The following is a 17714-nucleotide window of genomic DNA, read 5'->3' as shown; positions in this document are numbered from 1 at the left end:
TTCCCCTGCATACATAACCTGGGTGATGCTGAGGGCAGGTTCATGTGATCCAGGGAGGTCACTGAATAACTACCTGCTGCTAGGTGATCTTTGGTTACATTCTGAGTTGCATTGACATCTCTCCTTGGAAGAGAATGTAAATGAAGCCTAGCTAAGATCTGTTGTAAGTCTGATGTACAAGGAGCATTAAGCCTGTAGCTCAGAGGAGGATAATGCCTTCTCTTCAAGTGTTATGCAACGTAGAGACTCTTGCACGAGGCCTGGGAGGGAGAGGCTCTCCAAGAGAAAAGGGACTGATGACATTTGTCTCACATTCTGTAGGGCAGTAGGATTTTGCTGCAGTGGCTCATGATGACAGCCCAGGCTGACAGGCAATGGGTGTCATGTTTGAATCTGTTTTCTGGTCTCCTCCCTCAAGTCAAGAACTAAACCAGCTCTGTGAAGCAGCATCTAGAGATGAACAAATCCTGTGCCTCCTCACTTGTTCTCCTATCACTACCTCTCTTAAGGGATGATGATGTCTGTTTATCTGGGTATACAGTACAGCCCTTATAAAGGTTTGATAACCTGGGGTAGCTTTTTTTTTCCACTTCACTTGTCACCAACCTTGTCAGCTGTCATTGATCTTTCCTCCACTGCCTACCAGTCTTTCCCTATAGTTGAGGAACTTCTGAGGAAGTCTTATACATAAATGATGTAAACAGTAACCCTGTTTCCAGTGTGCAAGGAGTTCTTTAAATTGTTTAATAGAACTTGGTTTCCACTACTATTCAAAAATTTTTCTTAAAATGAATTTTATGTTTGGAGCTATCTTCTTTCAGCTGGTTAGCTGGCATTTTTTTCAAACAGTAGTTTGGAAAAATCTACATGTTTTGAAAGTGATCTGCCATTCTAGACTGTATTAACTGAAGAGTTTCAGGGGGGAAAAAAAGTGAGGTGGCAGGTCAGTTCTGTTAAATCCTGGTTTAATTGCTGCAATTAACTCTACTGAGAAACTTATATGTCTGAATGATGAGGGAATCTGGTAATTCTTAATGATGAAAATCTTACAGACTTGCTTTTCCAAGAATTGGGGGCATTGGGGCACATTAAATCTCATCCAGTGTGTTGCATCCTTTTAATGGTATTCTGCCATAAATCACATCTATTCTTTGGGAAACAGTATTTCTGGTGTATGGGAAAAGTTTCACGAGGTCATTGATTGTCTAATTTCTTAAGGAATCACACTTTGTTCTATTTTCAAAGAGAAAAATGGAAAAGATTTCTTAATCCATTTGAAATTAACTTAAAAGATAAGCAACATCTGTGGAGGCTTAAATTACTTAGCCTTCTGTTCAATAGATGATGTCACCAGCTAGAACTCTGCTTGACAATATTTTAAGCATGACAGTTAACAGCCTGGTTAAAACACATGAATTTTATCATTTATATTAGATTTGAAATGTACTTTAGCTTTTAGTTCACCAAACAAGTCTAAATTTTGTGTGGACCAATCTGTGGATTTAATGTCAAACAGGGAGTTTCTCCATCCCTCTCTTGTGGCATTAAGGAAACATAGTCAATTTCTCCAGCCTAAACCAAATAAATATTTTAAAACACAATTTCAAAGCAAAAGCATTGCATAAACTTGATTTTTTTCACAGGCTATTTTACTCCAGTTAACTGGGTGTGTGTGTGATATATATAAAAATTATTAAAATATATAATTGACTTTTTAATCTTATTAATGTAATTTATAATTTGACTTCTTGCCTAATTTATTTATTAACTCCCAGTTATTACAAAAACAGTAAAATCCATGCATTTTGTATCAGTGCATGAGGATCTGACTCCTTGTTTATTACTTCATAGCTCCTGAGCTCATGCAGTAGGGTGGGAGTGAAGCCTGCTTTCCAAGAAGTTAAGATAACAATCATAAATCCATAAGCTGTGGAGGAACTTTGAAGAGACCAGAAGCAGAACAGAGTTTCTTGCATGAGTTCATCAGCTATTTGCAGAGTTAATCCTGTGGAACAAAGGTGGGACACTGGACTCCAATTTGTCAATGTCAGTTGTCAGGTAAGGATTCACTTGTCTCTCACAGGCATCATTTGGGAATAACCCATTTACTGCCACCCCTTGAGAATTTTGGCTTAAAGGTTCAATTACTTGAGTTTTCCCCTTTCTAAAATAACCCAAACAGTAACAATCTGTCTTACATACCACAGTGAAATGGAAATCTGTTGACTAAGGTTTAGCCTGCTGTTGGAGTGATACAACAAAGAGGTCCAGGATTAAATATTTCCAGACGCTCAGGCAGTAGTAGAAATGCTAAATCAGTTTGCTGGTGTTTAGGTCACAAGTGTAAATCAGATTAACAGGAGAGAAGTGGGAAAAATCAATTCTCTCTATCCTCTAGCAGCAGGCAGGGCTTTTGTAAGACTTTCATGTATGTGGCCTTTGTGTAATGTCCTACAACAGTCATGTCAGCTGCTATTAGGTAACCAGGGCAGATTTTGCATCTCTCAGCAGTACTGTCCCCTACCAGTCTCTAAAGTGTCCAAAAGTCTTTAATAGCTTGAATTAGTTGAAATGATTTAGTGAAGACTGGTATCCCAGGGACAAAGTCAGTCTGGGACTCCTGAGTACAAAAAGATGCGCTCGTTCTTCACTGTTTACACAAAACCAGCTCTTAGGATACTGCAGGAATGATCACTACCTATGTAGGCACAGCTACAGCACAGTATGGAGCTTGTGGAGACCCAGTGTGGACATGGATTTTGGTACATCAAAAATTACTAAGGTAATGCAGGTGTTGGGCAAATTTCCCTTATTTCCAGAGATCAGCAGCTTTGTAGAATAAAAAGCAAAGAATAAAACCCAAAATGTTTGCAACCATCCACAAAATGCCATCAGTGCCAATTTATATAATTCCAGCATTAGCACCGGCAGGATTAAAACCATCCACATGGTTTTATGCCCATTTTCTGTTGGGAAGGTATCTAGGTCCTTCAGATGAACTAATTACAAATTCACTAATCTCCACTTCCATAATTATTGCCAAATTTCAGGAAATAAAATGATTTCTTAATAATATATATTACTTTATTGCAATGCTTGTATATTGTCGAAGCACTGCTGAAGTTATTTTATAACTCGAGGATCAAATTCATGTGACCTTGTTGAGATACTTAAAGGCTACAACAGGAGCTATTTGGTGGTTTACTGTTTTAGTGTTTGCCAAGAACTAAGTCTTATCCCCATTTTCTAATGGCCATTTTTCCAGTAATTAAAAACCTGTTCATTTTCTAAATGTCTAAAATACATTTTCTTCACTGTTAAAAGATCAAAATGTCCTTCATTAAGGACAGGTATAAAGCATAGATGCAGGAAAAACCCACTTGAAGTCAGCATGTTGAAACTTGTTTTTTCTACAGGTCCTGGGGAGAAAAAGGTCTTGGCTTTGCTCACATCAGCATCTGCCTCTAGGCACTAGAGTCCTAATCCTCTAGGACTGACCCCAGCCCTTCTTCCCATGTTTAGGTGATTGGATCTCTCTGTCCTTCCTCAGCAGCTGCCCAGCACTGCAGGTCCTGCTGGCTGAGCCATTCTTGGTGAGGACAGTGGGTCTGAAGCAGAACTCTTGCAGTGGGGAGCAGGCAGAGTGCTGGGGTGGCATGAGACACACGGGGTTGTTCCTCTCTGTCCGTAAGGGATGCAGGGCCCCTGCACCATGGAGCACAAGGAAGAGTTGATCTCTCCTAAGGGGCCATGGTTGGAAGCTACTGCAGAGCCTCCCCAGGGTGCTCCTTCTTCCCTGAGCAGCTGGGGCAGGCAGGCAGGTGGAGAGAGAAATGCTTATGAGAAATATTAATTTCATTTCTTAGTTTAAAGTGGATATCTTATCCCAGCTCCCTGCTATGGTGAAATGAATTCCAGAAAAGGCTGTAGGGTGGAACACAGCCTCTTCACAGGTCCTTCTTTGGTGAGATGGAGCTTGGGCCATTCACATACATTAACAGACATTTACAGGGAACAATCAGAAAACCTGAAATTGCAACCCAAGGCCAAGCGAAGAGACTGCCCTGTGCAGTGCTTTTTGAGACAGCCCATCATTTTCTCAGACTGCAGAGTGGCAGCAGGGGGTGTCATAAGATGTGTAGGATTGCACTCATTCTGTGCAGGCACTGTTCTGCTCTGACATTTGTCAACTCTCAGTTTGTCATGCTACGAGTAAATTTGGTTTGCAAATGTTTCCCCTCAAGCACTGCAAGATGTATTTGCCACATAAGTTGTGTAACATTAGTTACCTCTTTGGAAATTCAATCTTTTTATTCTTGCTGATATTTTTTCTCTGTAGGTGACTGATGAAGAAAGTCACCCTTTCCAGCTAGCAGTTGAAAAATTAAAAGCCACATTATGGAAACTAAAAAGCAGGTATCTCAGACAGATCTCAGATTTTCCTGCTTTCCTTATTGTTTTGCAAGCAGCATATGTTCTCAGCATTGAAATACTTGTACAGTTTCATCTCTGCAGATTTTCAGTCTTGTGACCCAGGTGGGTCCTACTATAGCAACAAGAGCTGATTTTATAATTTGGGCACTGTATCAAAATGCAGAGAAATTCCTTGTACTTTATGAAGGACTGTATTTTATGAAGAACAGTTCTTGTTTTTTAAGACCAAGTTTCTTTCTCTGTAGATTGCAATGAATTCAAGGTGTTGTAAACAAGATACTGTCCTGACCCTGAGAAGAGAGACTATGCTATTGTAACAACCTACTCAGATAATTAAAGAAACATGTGTAATGTGATTTTGTAGAGGTTTTTTCTTAGTTACAGCTAAGAAGAAAATGTCAACAAGTTAAAAAATCTAAAATGTAATTTTTCCAGAGTTTAGGAAACTTCATTTGTTCAAGACACTTAGCATGATCAGGGATTCTATGCTGATTGGGACTGCATAACCAGGGACAATATTGCTTGTCACATCCAATTTTTTCCACATTCTTCTCTGTACTTTAAACTGCTTTTCTTCCCAGTGGAAATGTTTGGTTTTGTGAATGCCACAAAATAGTGCTTGCTAGTATTTCAGGGTAAAATGTTTTCTGATTTTATTGTCTTGATATTCATGATCTGCACACTTGATGGAAAATTATAAATGCACTCACAGCTGTTTGTGAAAGATCCAATAGTGGCAGCACAGGCAAAACAGTAAAACATTTCACCTAAGATGTGGTGATGATGGATGATAGTGATGTTTCAAAACATGAAGCAAGACAGACTTCTTATGTCCTCTTTCAAGACAGAAAACAAGGTTTAACAACAGATAGAGCATATTGTTACAAGGAAGGTCACTTACAAAGCTCAGTTTCAAGGTGACAAATAAAAAACTGGGTATTTTGGATATGTGTGCAGAACTTTTTTTTTTCTTAGCTATATTGAAGTTGTTCTAATTAACTAATTGCTTGATCAGTGTGGTGCCTGTGTTTAGACACAGTCTGTGCCTTTGTCAGACCGTGGGAGCCTGAGCATTCAGACCCTTCCCATTTGATCCTAGCAGAGGGAAGCAGCTGGAATCCCTGCTGTCCCTTTGGCTGTCAGGACAGATCACAGACCAAATTAACTCTTTAGAGATCTTCACATGTTTCTTCTGCTTTCTGGAGATGAAAATGTTCTCATTAATAATATTATAGACTGGTTCTTTGGGTACATATAATACCATAAATAGCTGGAGGAACTAGGCTAGAAGAGCAATTGGGAAACTGCCATCCCACAGCAGCTGATTCTGTGAAAAAGAAATAATGCCTCAGTCTCTGTTTTCTGCTCAGGATATGTCAGAGGTCACCTACTCTAAAGATGATCTTAAGCAAGACATGCTGTGTTTGAGATGCCATTGTTTTTTAATGTTATCTTTTTTCAGGTATTTTCCTCCTGTAGCTGGAGTCAAAGGCAATACACTGAAAGTTCACTGCTTGAGAAGGTCTTGCACACAGTACCCATTAACACTCAAAGACATTGCACATGGCAGGGAAGGTAAATATCAGGGCCTCTCATAAGTAAACTTTTATTTCCTGGAGTTCCTTGGCAGTTATCTTTGCAAATAATGTAATTTGTGGGAATCATGAGTGGATTGAGAATTTGCAGTCCATGACGTTTTCTAAATATTAAAAATGTTTAGAATGTGGAAACAAAACATGATTATTTAATTTCAAGTTTATCCCAAGCATGAAGTAATACAGCAACATCATGCTGCTACATTTAAAGTCTTCAAAGCTTGTGCTCTAGTTGTGCATATTACAATGTATTATGGACTGTATATTTTAATCAGAAAACTGAAAATGTTGAATCAGCTGATATTAAAATTTTGCTGAATGCTTTTAACGGGTAAAATGTTTTTCTCTATTCATGAGCTCTGTCTAAGCATATACATCTCTCAAGCATTTGATACACCTTTCTGTATATGCAGGTTGAGTGCTGAGGAGGCATTTAATTTTGACTTTGGGCTCTCTTTCAGATTATTTCTGTGTGCCTGTATTCATTGGATAGCATTTTCATACATTAACTATTAAAAAACCTTTTGAGGTCTGTAATGTATACTCAATTGACAGCATTGCATGGGGACTTCTTTTGCTTTGTTTTTGATTAAAATATTTGCAGAATTAATTCCCTGTCTGCTCCACTATTTAGGTTTGGTAAGAGGAAACTAGAACTGCAGAATTAACAGAATGCTGCCATAGAGGTTCCTATAGCAGGATTGTCTTGCTGTGGATCTCTGTGCTTTCGATAAATATTTTTATCCTGTATTTAGACAGTAAATTTCCCTCCCCCACCAAGTCATCTTTATTGCACGCTGAACAGTCCCAGCTCTCACCCTCTCCCTGTATTCCCAGTCTCTCAGTCACTGGTGAGGCCCTTTTCTTGTTCATTATGTCCTGGCCTTGTACTGGCCAGCCCACAGCCTGTGCCCCAGCACTGCATGTGTGTGACACCAGTGCTGTGCAGAGACACCTGTGGGGTTCAACATATTCATCTGACCTTGACAGGGACTGAACAGTGAAACAGCACCAGCAGCCCCTCTTGAGTAAGCTTTTCAGGCCTCTGAAAAACAAAGGTTGGTAATAAAACCCTACAGAAGACCTTCACAAAAATTGACTGTACTTGGCAGATGAAATGTCTTGTTAAAAAGAAAAAATAATGTGATAGGGTCTAGTGCTTTTTACTCCTCAGTGATGATCCCCCATTAAACACCAGCCTGTTGTTAAAGGAATTTGAATGTTAGAAATGAATAGAGAAGAAACAGAGAGACCAGAAAGCATTCCTTCACAAAAACCCCTTGCTGTTCCTTCATGTGTGCTGTCAAATGTTATGTGCTGTTCACATCCCACTGCATCAAAAAGGATAGAGCAGAACTGGGGATGTCAGAAACAAACAGCCTATCACACATGCCACTCCTTTATGGCAGGAACGTGGGTGGGTAAAATTGACAAGAGATTTTTAAAAACAGATTTTACCCAGATCTTGCACTGACTTCTACAATAATTTTCTAGAAGAGACATTTTTACTTTTTTCTATCTTTGACCTTTGTGTCAAAAATATTGCTGGTCACTAAAAGCTGAGGTGGATGCTTCTTTCCTGATGGCCTCAACTTAATTCAGGAGCTTCTAGGTTAAGCTTGACTAGAGAGCCCACCAAGGAAGTACATTGCAATATGTGTCCCTGGCACTGTCCCAGTATTTGTTCCTTTGCATAGCCTCATATGGATATGTTAAGTTACAACACATCATTTCCACTTATCAATGGAGCAATTAAGCCATGCTCAGGCTCTGCAAACTCTGCAGGCATGAAGTGGTTGCTTTTGGTATTGTTTTGGCCAGCAATAAATGCCAAAGCTACTTCCATTTCCTCCACAGTTGCCACCAGCTTCTCATAAGGAAGAGACAATTCTTTTACCTTGCCTAGCAGGGGTCTGTTACAACATAGTTCAGATAAAGAGTCCTAAGAATGCTCCAATAAACTCCTTAAGGAGAGGTAGCTGGAAAATTCTCTATGTGGATTCCCCCAGTTTGGGAAATGCATATATGAGAAGGGCACACAGATTAAAAGGACAGGTTACTCTTTGCTTTAATTCTTAATGACCTGCTGAAATCTAGGCTTAGGAGAGAAGAGGCTCCCAAATTCTGCTTACATAATTCAGATTCACTACCATAAGCAGCCTTACAGTGTCATTTTATACAAAATAACCTAATTGGAGAGAAAGGGAACATCAGTTGTGTAGGATTCTACATACACTGAGAAGGATTATCAAGGATTTGACCATCTGAATACAAAACTGAACATTCTTACTGCAGTTCCCTAGGAGAAGATTTCTGTTAAGAGGAAAGGTATTGTGTGTGTTTCAAATCTGGATCAGTTGACAGAGCCAGTTTACAACAGGGTACTTTGTGTGATGGCCTTCAGCAAAGAAGTGCCCATGGACACTGATGGAGTGTAGAAACACAGGTGGAACTACTGAAAGCAACTTTGCCCCTAGACAGCTTAATGAGAAGAGAGGAATGCTCCTGCTCTGTTCTCCCTAAACGAAGGGAGTTCAAAAGAGGTTGCAGGAGCCCAACTGCCATATGTAAGCAGGTGCCTGGGTTAACTGTTCTGAGTTTAAATGCCCTGCACAGGATAATCTTGATATGTTCTGGTTAAAACAACTTTCTATCCAAACTAGATTCCAGTAATACTTCTGTTTGATTAAACAGACATTGAAGCATTTCACAAAGATGCATGAACCACCTGGAGATGTTCTCCATGAAGTTGTTCTTGTGATTGAAGCTACCAAACCAGAAAAGAAAAATAATCTCACTGAAGCTGTAGGCTAAATTCAAGAATAACAAATCACAAACTAGAAGGGCTGAGTGAAAAAAAAATAATGTAGTCTTCCTGAAGGTAAGCGTGACTGTGTGGGTGAAAGAGAAACAATTGCCAAATAAAAAATTCTGTTGTCAGTGATCACGAGATTGTGTAGTAGGGAGCACACAAAAAGAACTATTAACAACTGTGAACTTTTGTATAAGTGTTTCTGCTTGGGCACATAATGTTAATCTTCCATAATTTTGGAGGGATGTAGTCTCCTATCTAACAGATGTACCAATTCTATCTGTGTGAAAATAGAGTAAAATTTTAATTTGTCTTCCTAATTCAGTAACTGTAAAGAGCAGTTGAAACTTCAATACTACACCTATTAATATTTTTGTTTTCAGTTCTGTAAGACTATTTAGGGCCTTTATTAATCATAATGCATTATAAACCACCAACCACAATAAATGTATGCTTTGCTTCTTGTATAATATTCATGTTAAAGTTGAAGGCTGCATTACATGAAAGCAAAGCTATTTGGATTGGCTTGGATACCAAGCTGTAGGGGCTTAATCCAGCCTCTGCCAGGATGACTGGGATGATTGTCATGTAACACGGCACAGCAGCAAGAGAGGAACCCCAGCTTCATTCTAGGAGCTCAAGGAACCACACACTTATTTATCCATTGTGTTTGCATCACATTTTCCCAGAAAGTATTCTGCTCCCAACAAAGCCATTGCCCAAATGGAAACCCTTCTCCAGTAAGCATTGTTTTGGTACAGTGAAGTTCACATGAAAGGTAAGGGCTACCCCTCCCACAGACTTCCTGCAATGTGTGCCTTAGGGCACAGGCCACATGTCTATGTAATACTCAGTATTTTATATTGGCTCTGTGGCTTTTAGCTCTTGGCTGCAAGTTCCATCTTTAGAACTAAAATGCCTTGATGAAAATTACTGTTGGCTGGTCACAACTCTGGAGCTCAACCCAGGGCCATAAATTCAGCAGCAGTGTATCCACTCACAGTCCAGTGATACAAATATGAAACCTACCTACATTTTGGCATGGGGAGTTACCAAGACAGAAATGGGTGAGCTCAGCTCCCTCAGCTGCAGGGCATCAAAGCCTGTCCCCACAGGATCCTCTGATATCCCTTCTGCTCTTGAGTCCATTTTGCAGGTCTTCATTTTGGCCTCCATTTTCTTAATATGAAAGAGATGAAGAATTTTCAGAGACGTTGCCTTTAGAGGTCCCACTCTTCAGCTTGTCCATCCATAAGAAGCTGTCTGGAGAGTTAATAATTTTCCCTGTGTTACTGGGTGATGTTCTGAACACAAGAAAAACAGGACAGTAACAGTCATTGCCTGCAAATCCACTCTCTTTTGAGACCTTACACTCAGAATTCTTGTTCATCCGAATTATTTTTTAACATTTCCCAGTATAATAAAAACTAAACTAAAATAAAAATACTTAGTGTTTACTAAAGGAAGTTGTTCCATAGCTCTCTGGAAAAAAAAAAAAGTCTGTTTAGACTGCAGTTAGAAGTGTAATACTTGAATTGCCAGCAGCACTGAATTTTAGAAATATGTATTCTGATTAAAAATTTATTGTACCTTCTATGTTCCAATTCATTGACAAATAAGGCAAATGGCAAAAAGTACTTTTGAGTTCGTACAGGGTACACCAAATGAAAAAACCAAAACAACGTAAAGCACAGTTTCCCTCCTTATTCCTGAGGATTTGACAAGGAACACAGGCTAAGCTTCATTGGGCTCAAGGACCACCAAGGCCTTTTCCAACCCTGGTGATTCAGATAAGGTGAGACAGCCCACAGAAGAGGACAGGTCCATGGATTATGCTGAGGCAGCACAGGGACTTTACAGTGATCCCAAGTGAAAACCTTGCGGACTGCAGAGAAAGGAAGGAAAGCATTTGAGTCAAGGAAGTCACTCTGGTTACTGTAAATATAGGACTTGTTATTTTTATTTTCTTGGAATTGTTAATAAAGAAATAAGAAGAAAAAAACCCAGAGGAATTGAGAGAATGAAGAGAAGGGAGGTCACCTTGGGATTAACCACTGCAACACACTGAACACAGGCACACATCTCATCTTTGTAAGTGACTGAAGATTAAGATTTAACTCTGCATTACCAATCTACTGCTAATTTCTGAGCATTCTGAATTATTGACAGTATCCCTTAACTTCAGCATCTACTCCCTCAAGGCTGATTGTTCTTCCTTGTATTTGAAGAGGGCAGAACAGAAGCTGCAGGCCAAACCAAATCTATCTGGTTCCTGCCCTCACAGGTCCCACTGTACTAAGTTGTCAATACCTGAGACTTTCAGATATGTTACATCTTAAATCAGTGCCTTTCATAAAGTTAGAACAGAAGCCTAGTGCAACATTTTCATGCTTTCATGCAGTATATTAAAGGTGATTTGGGCCTTCTGGGTGCTGGTCACATATGCCCATACAAAATTAAAAAAAAACCCAAAAAAATCAGTACATTTAAATTTAAGGCCACTTACACCTCTCATCCTTGACAGGCAGCAGGAACCACTAAGCCCTTGGAATTCAGGCCATTACAAGCACATCTCATTGTGTTTGGAGCTGACTGGCTTGTAAAAAGTTTAGGGCAGAAAACTTCATTGGTATTTTAGTATGTGGCATTTCTCCCATTCTGGTATTTATACATATTCCTAGTTATGCTGAGACTGTCAATACATAAAATTAATTTTTTATTTCCCTTGTTGATTTTTTTTTTCATTTTAATTGCCTGACCATTTTTTATTCTTATGATCATTAATTGTGAAGACTGAGAAAACTATTTAAAATCAATTTTATGAGTCCAAGATAACAAGCAAACAAACATTCACAGTCTGAAACTCAAATCATATGTGATCAGTGTTGGCTTGCTCAGGAAATACAGATACACTTCTGCAATGAGAATGCCAGGATGGCAAATAACATTAATTTTTGAATTTGCATCCAATTTTCCAGGAATTTTATGCCCTTTTATAAGTAAGTTTAGCAGAAAGCTACACACATAGCCCACATTTTAGATTCAGATTAACAAAATTCCCTTAAAAGGTGACTGTTAAGAGTCCCTCTTTATGGATGAGGTTTTAGTCTGGAGAAATGCAGGTAGATCACTCCTCTCCATGTAACAGAAAACTGTTAACTGCATCACTGACCATTTTAGTATCTAGGTGAAGCTAGTCCTAAATTATTTAACAAGGAAATACAACCAGCAGTCACAGTTAACTAAATTAAACAGTCATATAAAATGCAGGATGATTATATCTTTTAAACTCCTCTTCTGGAAAAATAACTCAAAAAGTAAGAATGAATACTAAAGGCAACTTTCAGAAGTCAAAGATGACATGAAACTTGTAGTTTTGTCCCAAGATGAGCAATAATGTCTGAGGAGCAGAGCACTGAAATGATGCATCAACTGGAATGAAAACTTCCACTTCAAAGGTCTGATATATCTAAAATAAATAAATACCATAATCTGTAAAATAAACCAGCACATTTTATAAAACTTCTTGTAAGGGGTTTACAAACTGGAGGATACACACAAAATAACTAGTCCAAAGAATTCCTTAAAAATTATAAATTATTTGCTACAGTTTCTTTAATGGAGATGGCAGGAGTAGGTCCCACATGAGTCCATATATAGCCCTTCTCTGGCCTTGTAGGAACAGTAGGGAAGGGAGATGACCGAGATTTGAAATATTCCGAAGGTGCATGACAAACAAATTCTAAATATTCCATTTTTCTTGGGAGATCTTCTTCTGGTCCTAAAAAAATAAATTTAAAGACAAAACTTAAAAGCATAAAACTAAATATGCTGAATAAAAATACGCCACAACATAAAGCCAACATTCCCTTACAGAATTTGCCTTTACAATCCATGACTTTCCTAGCAAGGTGGCCTCCTGTATTAGGTAGCTTCCTGTATTACCTTTAATTTTGTTGGGCTGGTCTTTCCCCCCATCCCATTTGAAGCATTCTGATATTTGAGTGAATACTATAGTTAATATATTTAAAATACATTCTATTTGTGTCCTGCCTGTTAGAAGGACTTCTCTGAATTACTAATTTTATCAGTAGCAGAACAGTCTCTATGCCAGTGCTTGCATGCTATGTATTTTGAATACCCAGTATAAAGATCAAGTAACTCAGGTCACTTTAAAAGAAACAACTTGGACTGGTTTATCAGAATCAAAGTTACTATGGTTTAAACCTATCTATAGAGCAATAATTTAATCTTTAAAGCTGCACAACTGTAATTGTACCCACAAACACTCAGATAATCACAGTACAAGATAATCACACACTGCAATAGTGGTAATCACATTATATACCCATGATAAATAAAAAGTGTTATTACAGTAAATGAGATGTTTACGAGATTAGAGTCTAAAATGTGGAACGTGCATAAAATACCTTGAGAAGCTAAAATGTTCATTTAAAGAATACAGCTCTGCATTAGCATAGGCACATCCAAGTAGCTGCAGAACGTGAAGGCTCAGAGATTACCTATGATATAGGATGCTGGGTCAAAACAGTCTTTGGGGCTGGCTTGTGTAGGAATGAGCCAGGTTAGTGCAGCACTCTTTTCACAGTATTGGTCCTGAATAAACCCTCGGATCTGAGCGTAGTATGTTCTTCCATCCTGCTCATCAACCACCGAAACAACATCTCCAATTTGGTAGTACACACCCTGGAAGACATACAAACGACACTGAAATCAAAATGTCTGATTTTTGTCAGCTTCACTTCACGTCTTAAGTATCAGCACCCAAAATTATCCTAATTTATGCCAGTCTTGAAAGGCAGCTTCAATTCAGCCACATGCAAAAGAATGGTGGCATAAGAAAGAAAGGTGTTTGTTTTTAAAACAGATAAAAAGAACACAAACAACCCCAAACAAGCCTATTCACAACAACACTGCAAAGTATCAGAGTAGCAACATTCTACATAAGGAGGACAGAGGCTTTGACATAGTTCTTGGGAATTTCTGATAAAAACAGAAGACAGTAATTCTTTTCTGAACTGGTCAACAGCAAACAACAGATTCATCTGGAATGCCAGGCATGAAGCATCAGGTCCCTGGAGAGTATGGAATCTCAGGCCACCACTGGCTGGGCAGTCTCCCACTGCCTATCCTGACTTTTTTGGGGAGGAAAAGGGGGAAAAACATTCTGTTTGCTTGTACTGCTGGGAAACAAAAGCAAATGTCAGAACTTTAGAATACCAACACCTTGGCATGCTGGTAAAGCTGCTCTCAAGCATGAATGTGACAAGGCTCCCTCTTGCTTCACTGCAAGTGCCAATAGATCTTGTTCCCAGATGTTTGGGACTGTTTGCACCAGCTCTCAAATGGGAGCCAGCTGAGATGTTGGGCTACTGCAAGCCACCCCCTCTATGGGAAATATGTTCTGCACCTATGGCAGGAAACATCACACAAATCTAAATAATCATCTCCAGTCACTTGACCGCTGCACAGTGCAAGTGAAGTTTAAAAATGCTGACAGCAATAATTACAAAAAAAAAAAGAAAGCACTTTTTCTTGGAAGAGAAGACCCTGGGACAATGGTAACTATTTAAACTAGGTAAACTTAAGTAAACTACCTGGCAAGATTTAACGGCAATAACTATGGCAAACCAAAATCCTACACAAGTGTTAGGCAAGGAAGAACAGTTTCTGTGATTATATCTCTAGTGCTTTCACTGTCCACGATAATTCTTGACACTGGAAACAGAAACAGGATAATCATTTTTGCAAATAGATTTGCATAAACCATACCTTATAAAAGATTGATTCTGCTGTAATTATAGTGGATACAGACTCAGGAGCCTTGATGGGCTAAGAAAAGAATATAGAAAATGAAAAGTAAGAACGTTAAAACAAATCAACCATAAAGTTCCAGAGATTGTTCTTCTTTTTAGACAACATACAGATACATTATCTTCTAAGAAAACTAACAAACATTCTTAGGTTAAAGCTCAAAGCAACAGAGCTACCATTTTCATCCCCAGGATTTCATGTGGAGAAGTGAGTGCTGAACTCCCATGACCGCTTTCTGTTTCCACTCCTCCCGCGGGCTCCGTGGCCGCCCCAGCCCGGCCCAGGCTCCCGACCCAGGTTCCCGGCCCAGCCGCTCCGCCTTACGTTCTTCAGTTTGAAGATGTGCCTCCTGCCCTTGCCCTTGGTGGAAACCTTCTTCTCGGCGGCGGGCGCAGACTTGTACTTGGTGTTCCTGAGGCGCGCCGAGCGCCGGTGGATCTCCTGCTTGCTCTGCGAGGAACAGCACGATGAACACGAGGGGGACGGCCCGAACACCCCGGCCCCGGACCCGCCCAGCCCCGCCCGGCCCCGGCTGCTGCATCGCCCTCGGCCTCGGCCTCCTCACCTGCTTCCCACCGCCGCCGCCTCCGCCGCCGCCGCCGCCGCTGCCGCCACCGTTGCTGTGCTGGGCGGCGGCCGCCGAGGTGGTGGCGAAGGCGGCGGGGGGCGGCGGCGCCGAGCGGGCCGTGCAGTTGTTGCACAGGATCTCGCCCTGCCCGCCCTTCTTCCACATGGAGGAGGACGTGCTGCGGCACACGCTGCAGGTGGGCTTCAGCCCCAGCGGCATCCTGAGGCCGGCGCGGGGCCCGCAGGCCCGACAGCGAGCGGCGGGAGCGCGGCGCCCACAGCGGCCCCGGCGCCGGCCCCTTCCCGGCGGCGGCGGATGTGGCTGCGGCGGGGCCGGCAGCGGCGGGGCCGGGCCTGCCCTCTGCTGGCGGCGGCCGGGCCGCGGCCCGGGACAAACGGAGCCCGGCCCGCTCCGGGCCGCTCTCGCCTCGAGCCGAGCGGTGGCACAGAGAGCGGGGCCCCGTCGGTCCCGGTGAGGGACGGAGGCCCCATGGTGCAGCTGGGGCTGGTCAGCCCGGGGAAGGGCGAGTGGAGACCTCGCAGCACCTTCCAGTGTCTGAAGGGAACCTACAGGGAAGCCTGAGGGACTCTGTCAGGAGCAGCAGTGACAGAACAGGACGGGGAGAATGGGTACAAACTGAAAGACGGAGCATTTATATTAGATGTTAGGAAGAAATTCTCTACTGTGAATGTGGTGAGATACTGAAACTGGTTGCCCAGGGAGGCTGTGGATGCCTCAAACCTGGCAGTGTTCAAAACTGTGCTGGATGAGACCTGGTCTAGCGGGAGCTGTCCCTGCTGATGGCAGGGGGCTGGGGCTAGATGATCTTTAAGGCAGCTTCCAACCAATAGCATTTTGTGATTCTGTGCAGAATCTGTCTCTGGTGCTGTTCCTGTTTGCAGGGGATGCAGGACTGGTTGTCACAGACATATTTTATGAAAAATCCTTTCGTTAGGATTTTTTCTCCTGAGAAGCTGAGAGGCCTCAGAGGAAAAGAAAAACAATTGTCTGCTGCTGTAGAATGCAGCAGGTGCATCTCTGATTGGTCTTATGTGGTTGTCTTTAATGCCAATCACAGTCCAGCTGTCTCGGACTCTGGTCAGTCACAAGATTTTATTATCATTCTGTTCCTTTCTATTGCTTGCTAGCCTTCTGATGAAATCCTTTCTTCTATTCTTTTAGTATAGTTTTAAAGTACAATTTTCTTTTAATATATATAATAAAATAATAAATCAGCCTTCTGAAACATGGAGTCAAGATTCTCATCTCTTCTCTCATCCTGGGACCCCTGCGAACACCACCACACCAGGTGCTGTCATTCAAGGATTTACAGCTGTCACTGTTCTGGCTCAACAGAAAATCAGGGGACAGGAGATGGATTGCAATGATTGTCCTGACTCAGGAGAGAGTGTTGGTGGATATTACCATCAATATATGCCAGTTTTGGCTTTCATTTAGATTAAGTATTTGGCAAAAATCCTCTGCTTTGAAGGTGGTGAGGCACTGGAACAGGCTGCCCAGAGAAGTTGTGGATGCCCCATCCCTGGAAGTGTTCAAGGCCAGGTTGAGTGGGGCCCTGATCTAATGGAAGGTGACCCTGCCCATGGCATGGGTGGTTAGAACTAGATGATCTTAAAGGTCCCCTTAAACACAACTCACTCTATGATTCTCTGCCCCTCTTGCATGAAGCCTCAGTTATGTATCACGTAAATCAAAAGGCTGGGGAATGAACTTGTGCCTTTGTGAAGCTTTGAGAGCCAGATGTAGGAACCATGGATCTAACAGAGGTTCCTCACCTACTGCCACTCACGTGGCCGTGGGCTGTCCCTTGGAGATGTTTTTCTAGTTGGATGTTAGGAAAAAAATGCTCAGTCATGCATGAGGATTTGCAGTCTCTCAGTTCCCATATTCAGTTTCTGTCCTTAGGGTTTATTTAAAGCTTCTTTGGTACAAATGAAATTGATTTTTGTCTTGTCCTCAGTGGACACAAATTTGCAGGGATCTATTAATAGATGCTCTCCCCATGCAGTGTGCTGTGGATGCAGGGTGTGCCTTGGTTGCTACTGGCTCATGGACAGCTATGTTTCACCTCTTGCATGCCTCTTTCACACCAAATTTGACCTTCTTATCTCAGATGCCAAATTTATTCCTCAATTTTGATTTAAATCCTGATTTACCCTCATCTGTTTTCAAGCTGTTTCTGTTTATACTTACTGGGTGCAATTTTTTTTTTTGTTTTGTTTCTTTAATGCATCTCTGTGTAGTTGTATTTTGCAGATCAGTGATCTCTCAGAGCCCTTAAGCTTTTCTAACTTTTTTTTTGCAGCTTCTGCCTACTTTTGTTCTCAAGCACCCACCTCAGCAGTCCTCCAGTGCTGGGCCCCTCTCACTGCCATCATGTTGGCATGGCTTCACTAGTGTGTGTAGAAACGGACTAGAAATGAGTGACAATGTCCATTTCTGTCCAGAT

The 17714-nt window shown here is 41.2% G+C and overlaps 1 protein-coding gene across 1 annotated transcript; it reads right to left on the bottom strand.

Annotated features, from left to right (window-relative positions):
- Positions 1–11521: 11521 nt before the first annotated feature.
- Positions 11522–15598, bottom strand: GATAD1 (GATA zinc finger domain containing 1). The gene is made up of 5 exons (XM_005480256.4): positions 15242–15598; positions 15001–15126; positions 14635–14694; positions 13365–13548; positions 11522–12622 (listed from the first exon to the last, which is right to left on the bottom strand). The coding sequence occupies exons 1-5, from the start codon at positions 15461–15463 to the stop codon at positions 12432–12434; spliced, it is 783 nt and encodes a 260-aa protein (XP_005480313.1). The 5' UTR covers positions 15464–15598; the 3' UTR covers positions 11522–12431.
- Between the last annotated feature and the right edge of the window lie 2116 nt (positions 15599–17714).

The sequence above is a fragment of the Zonotrichia albicollis genome, chromosome 1 (assembly GCF_047830755.1).
Source record: "Zonotrichia albicollis isolate bZonAlb1 chromosome 1, bZonAlb1.hap1, whole genome shotgun sequence".
Classification (NCBI taxonomy): Eukaryota; Metazoa; Chordata; class Aves; order Passeriformes; family Passerellidae; genus Zonotrichia; species Zonotrichia albicollis.
Note: the sequence above shows the minus strand (reverse complement) of the source record. Positions and strands in the feature narration are given on the sequence as shown.

What these genes read in the sequence shown, in the direction of transcription:
- GATAD1 (XM_005480256.4), bottom strand. Translation starts at nt 15,463, where the DNA reads ATGCCGCTGGGGCTGAAGCCCACCTGCAGCGTGTGCCGCAGCACGTCC. An exon ending in ACATCTTCAAACTGAAGAAC is followed by an intron (nt 14,695 to 15,000) that starts GTAAGGCGGAGC and finishes TTCTTTTCTTAG; the next exon opens with CCCATCAAGGCTCCTGAGTC. An exon ending in CAGAATCAATCTTTTATAAG is followed by an intron (nt 13,549 to 14,634) that starts GTATGGTTTATG and finishes TATGTCTTCCAG; the next exon opens with GGTGTGTACTACCAAATTGG.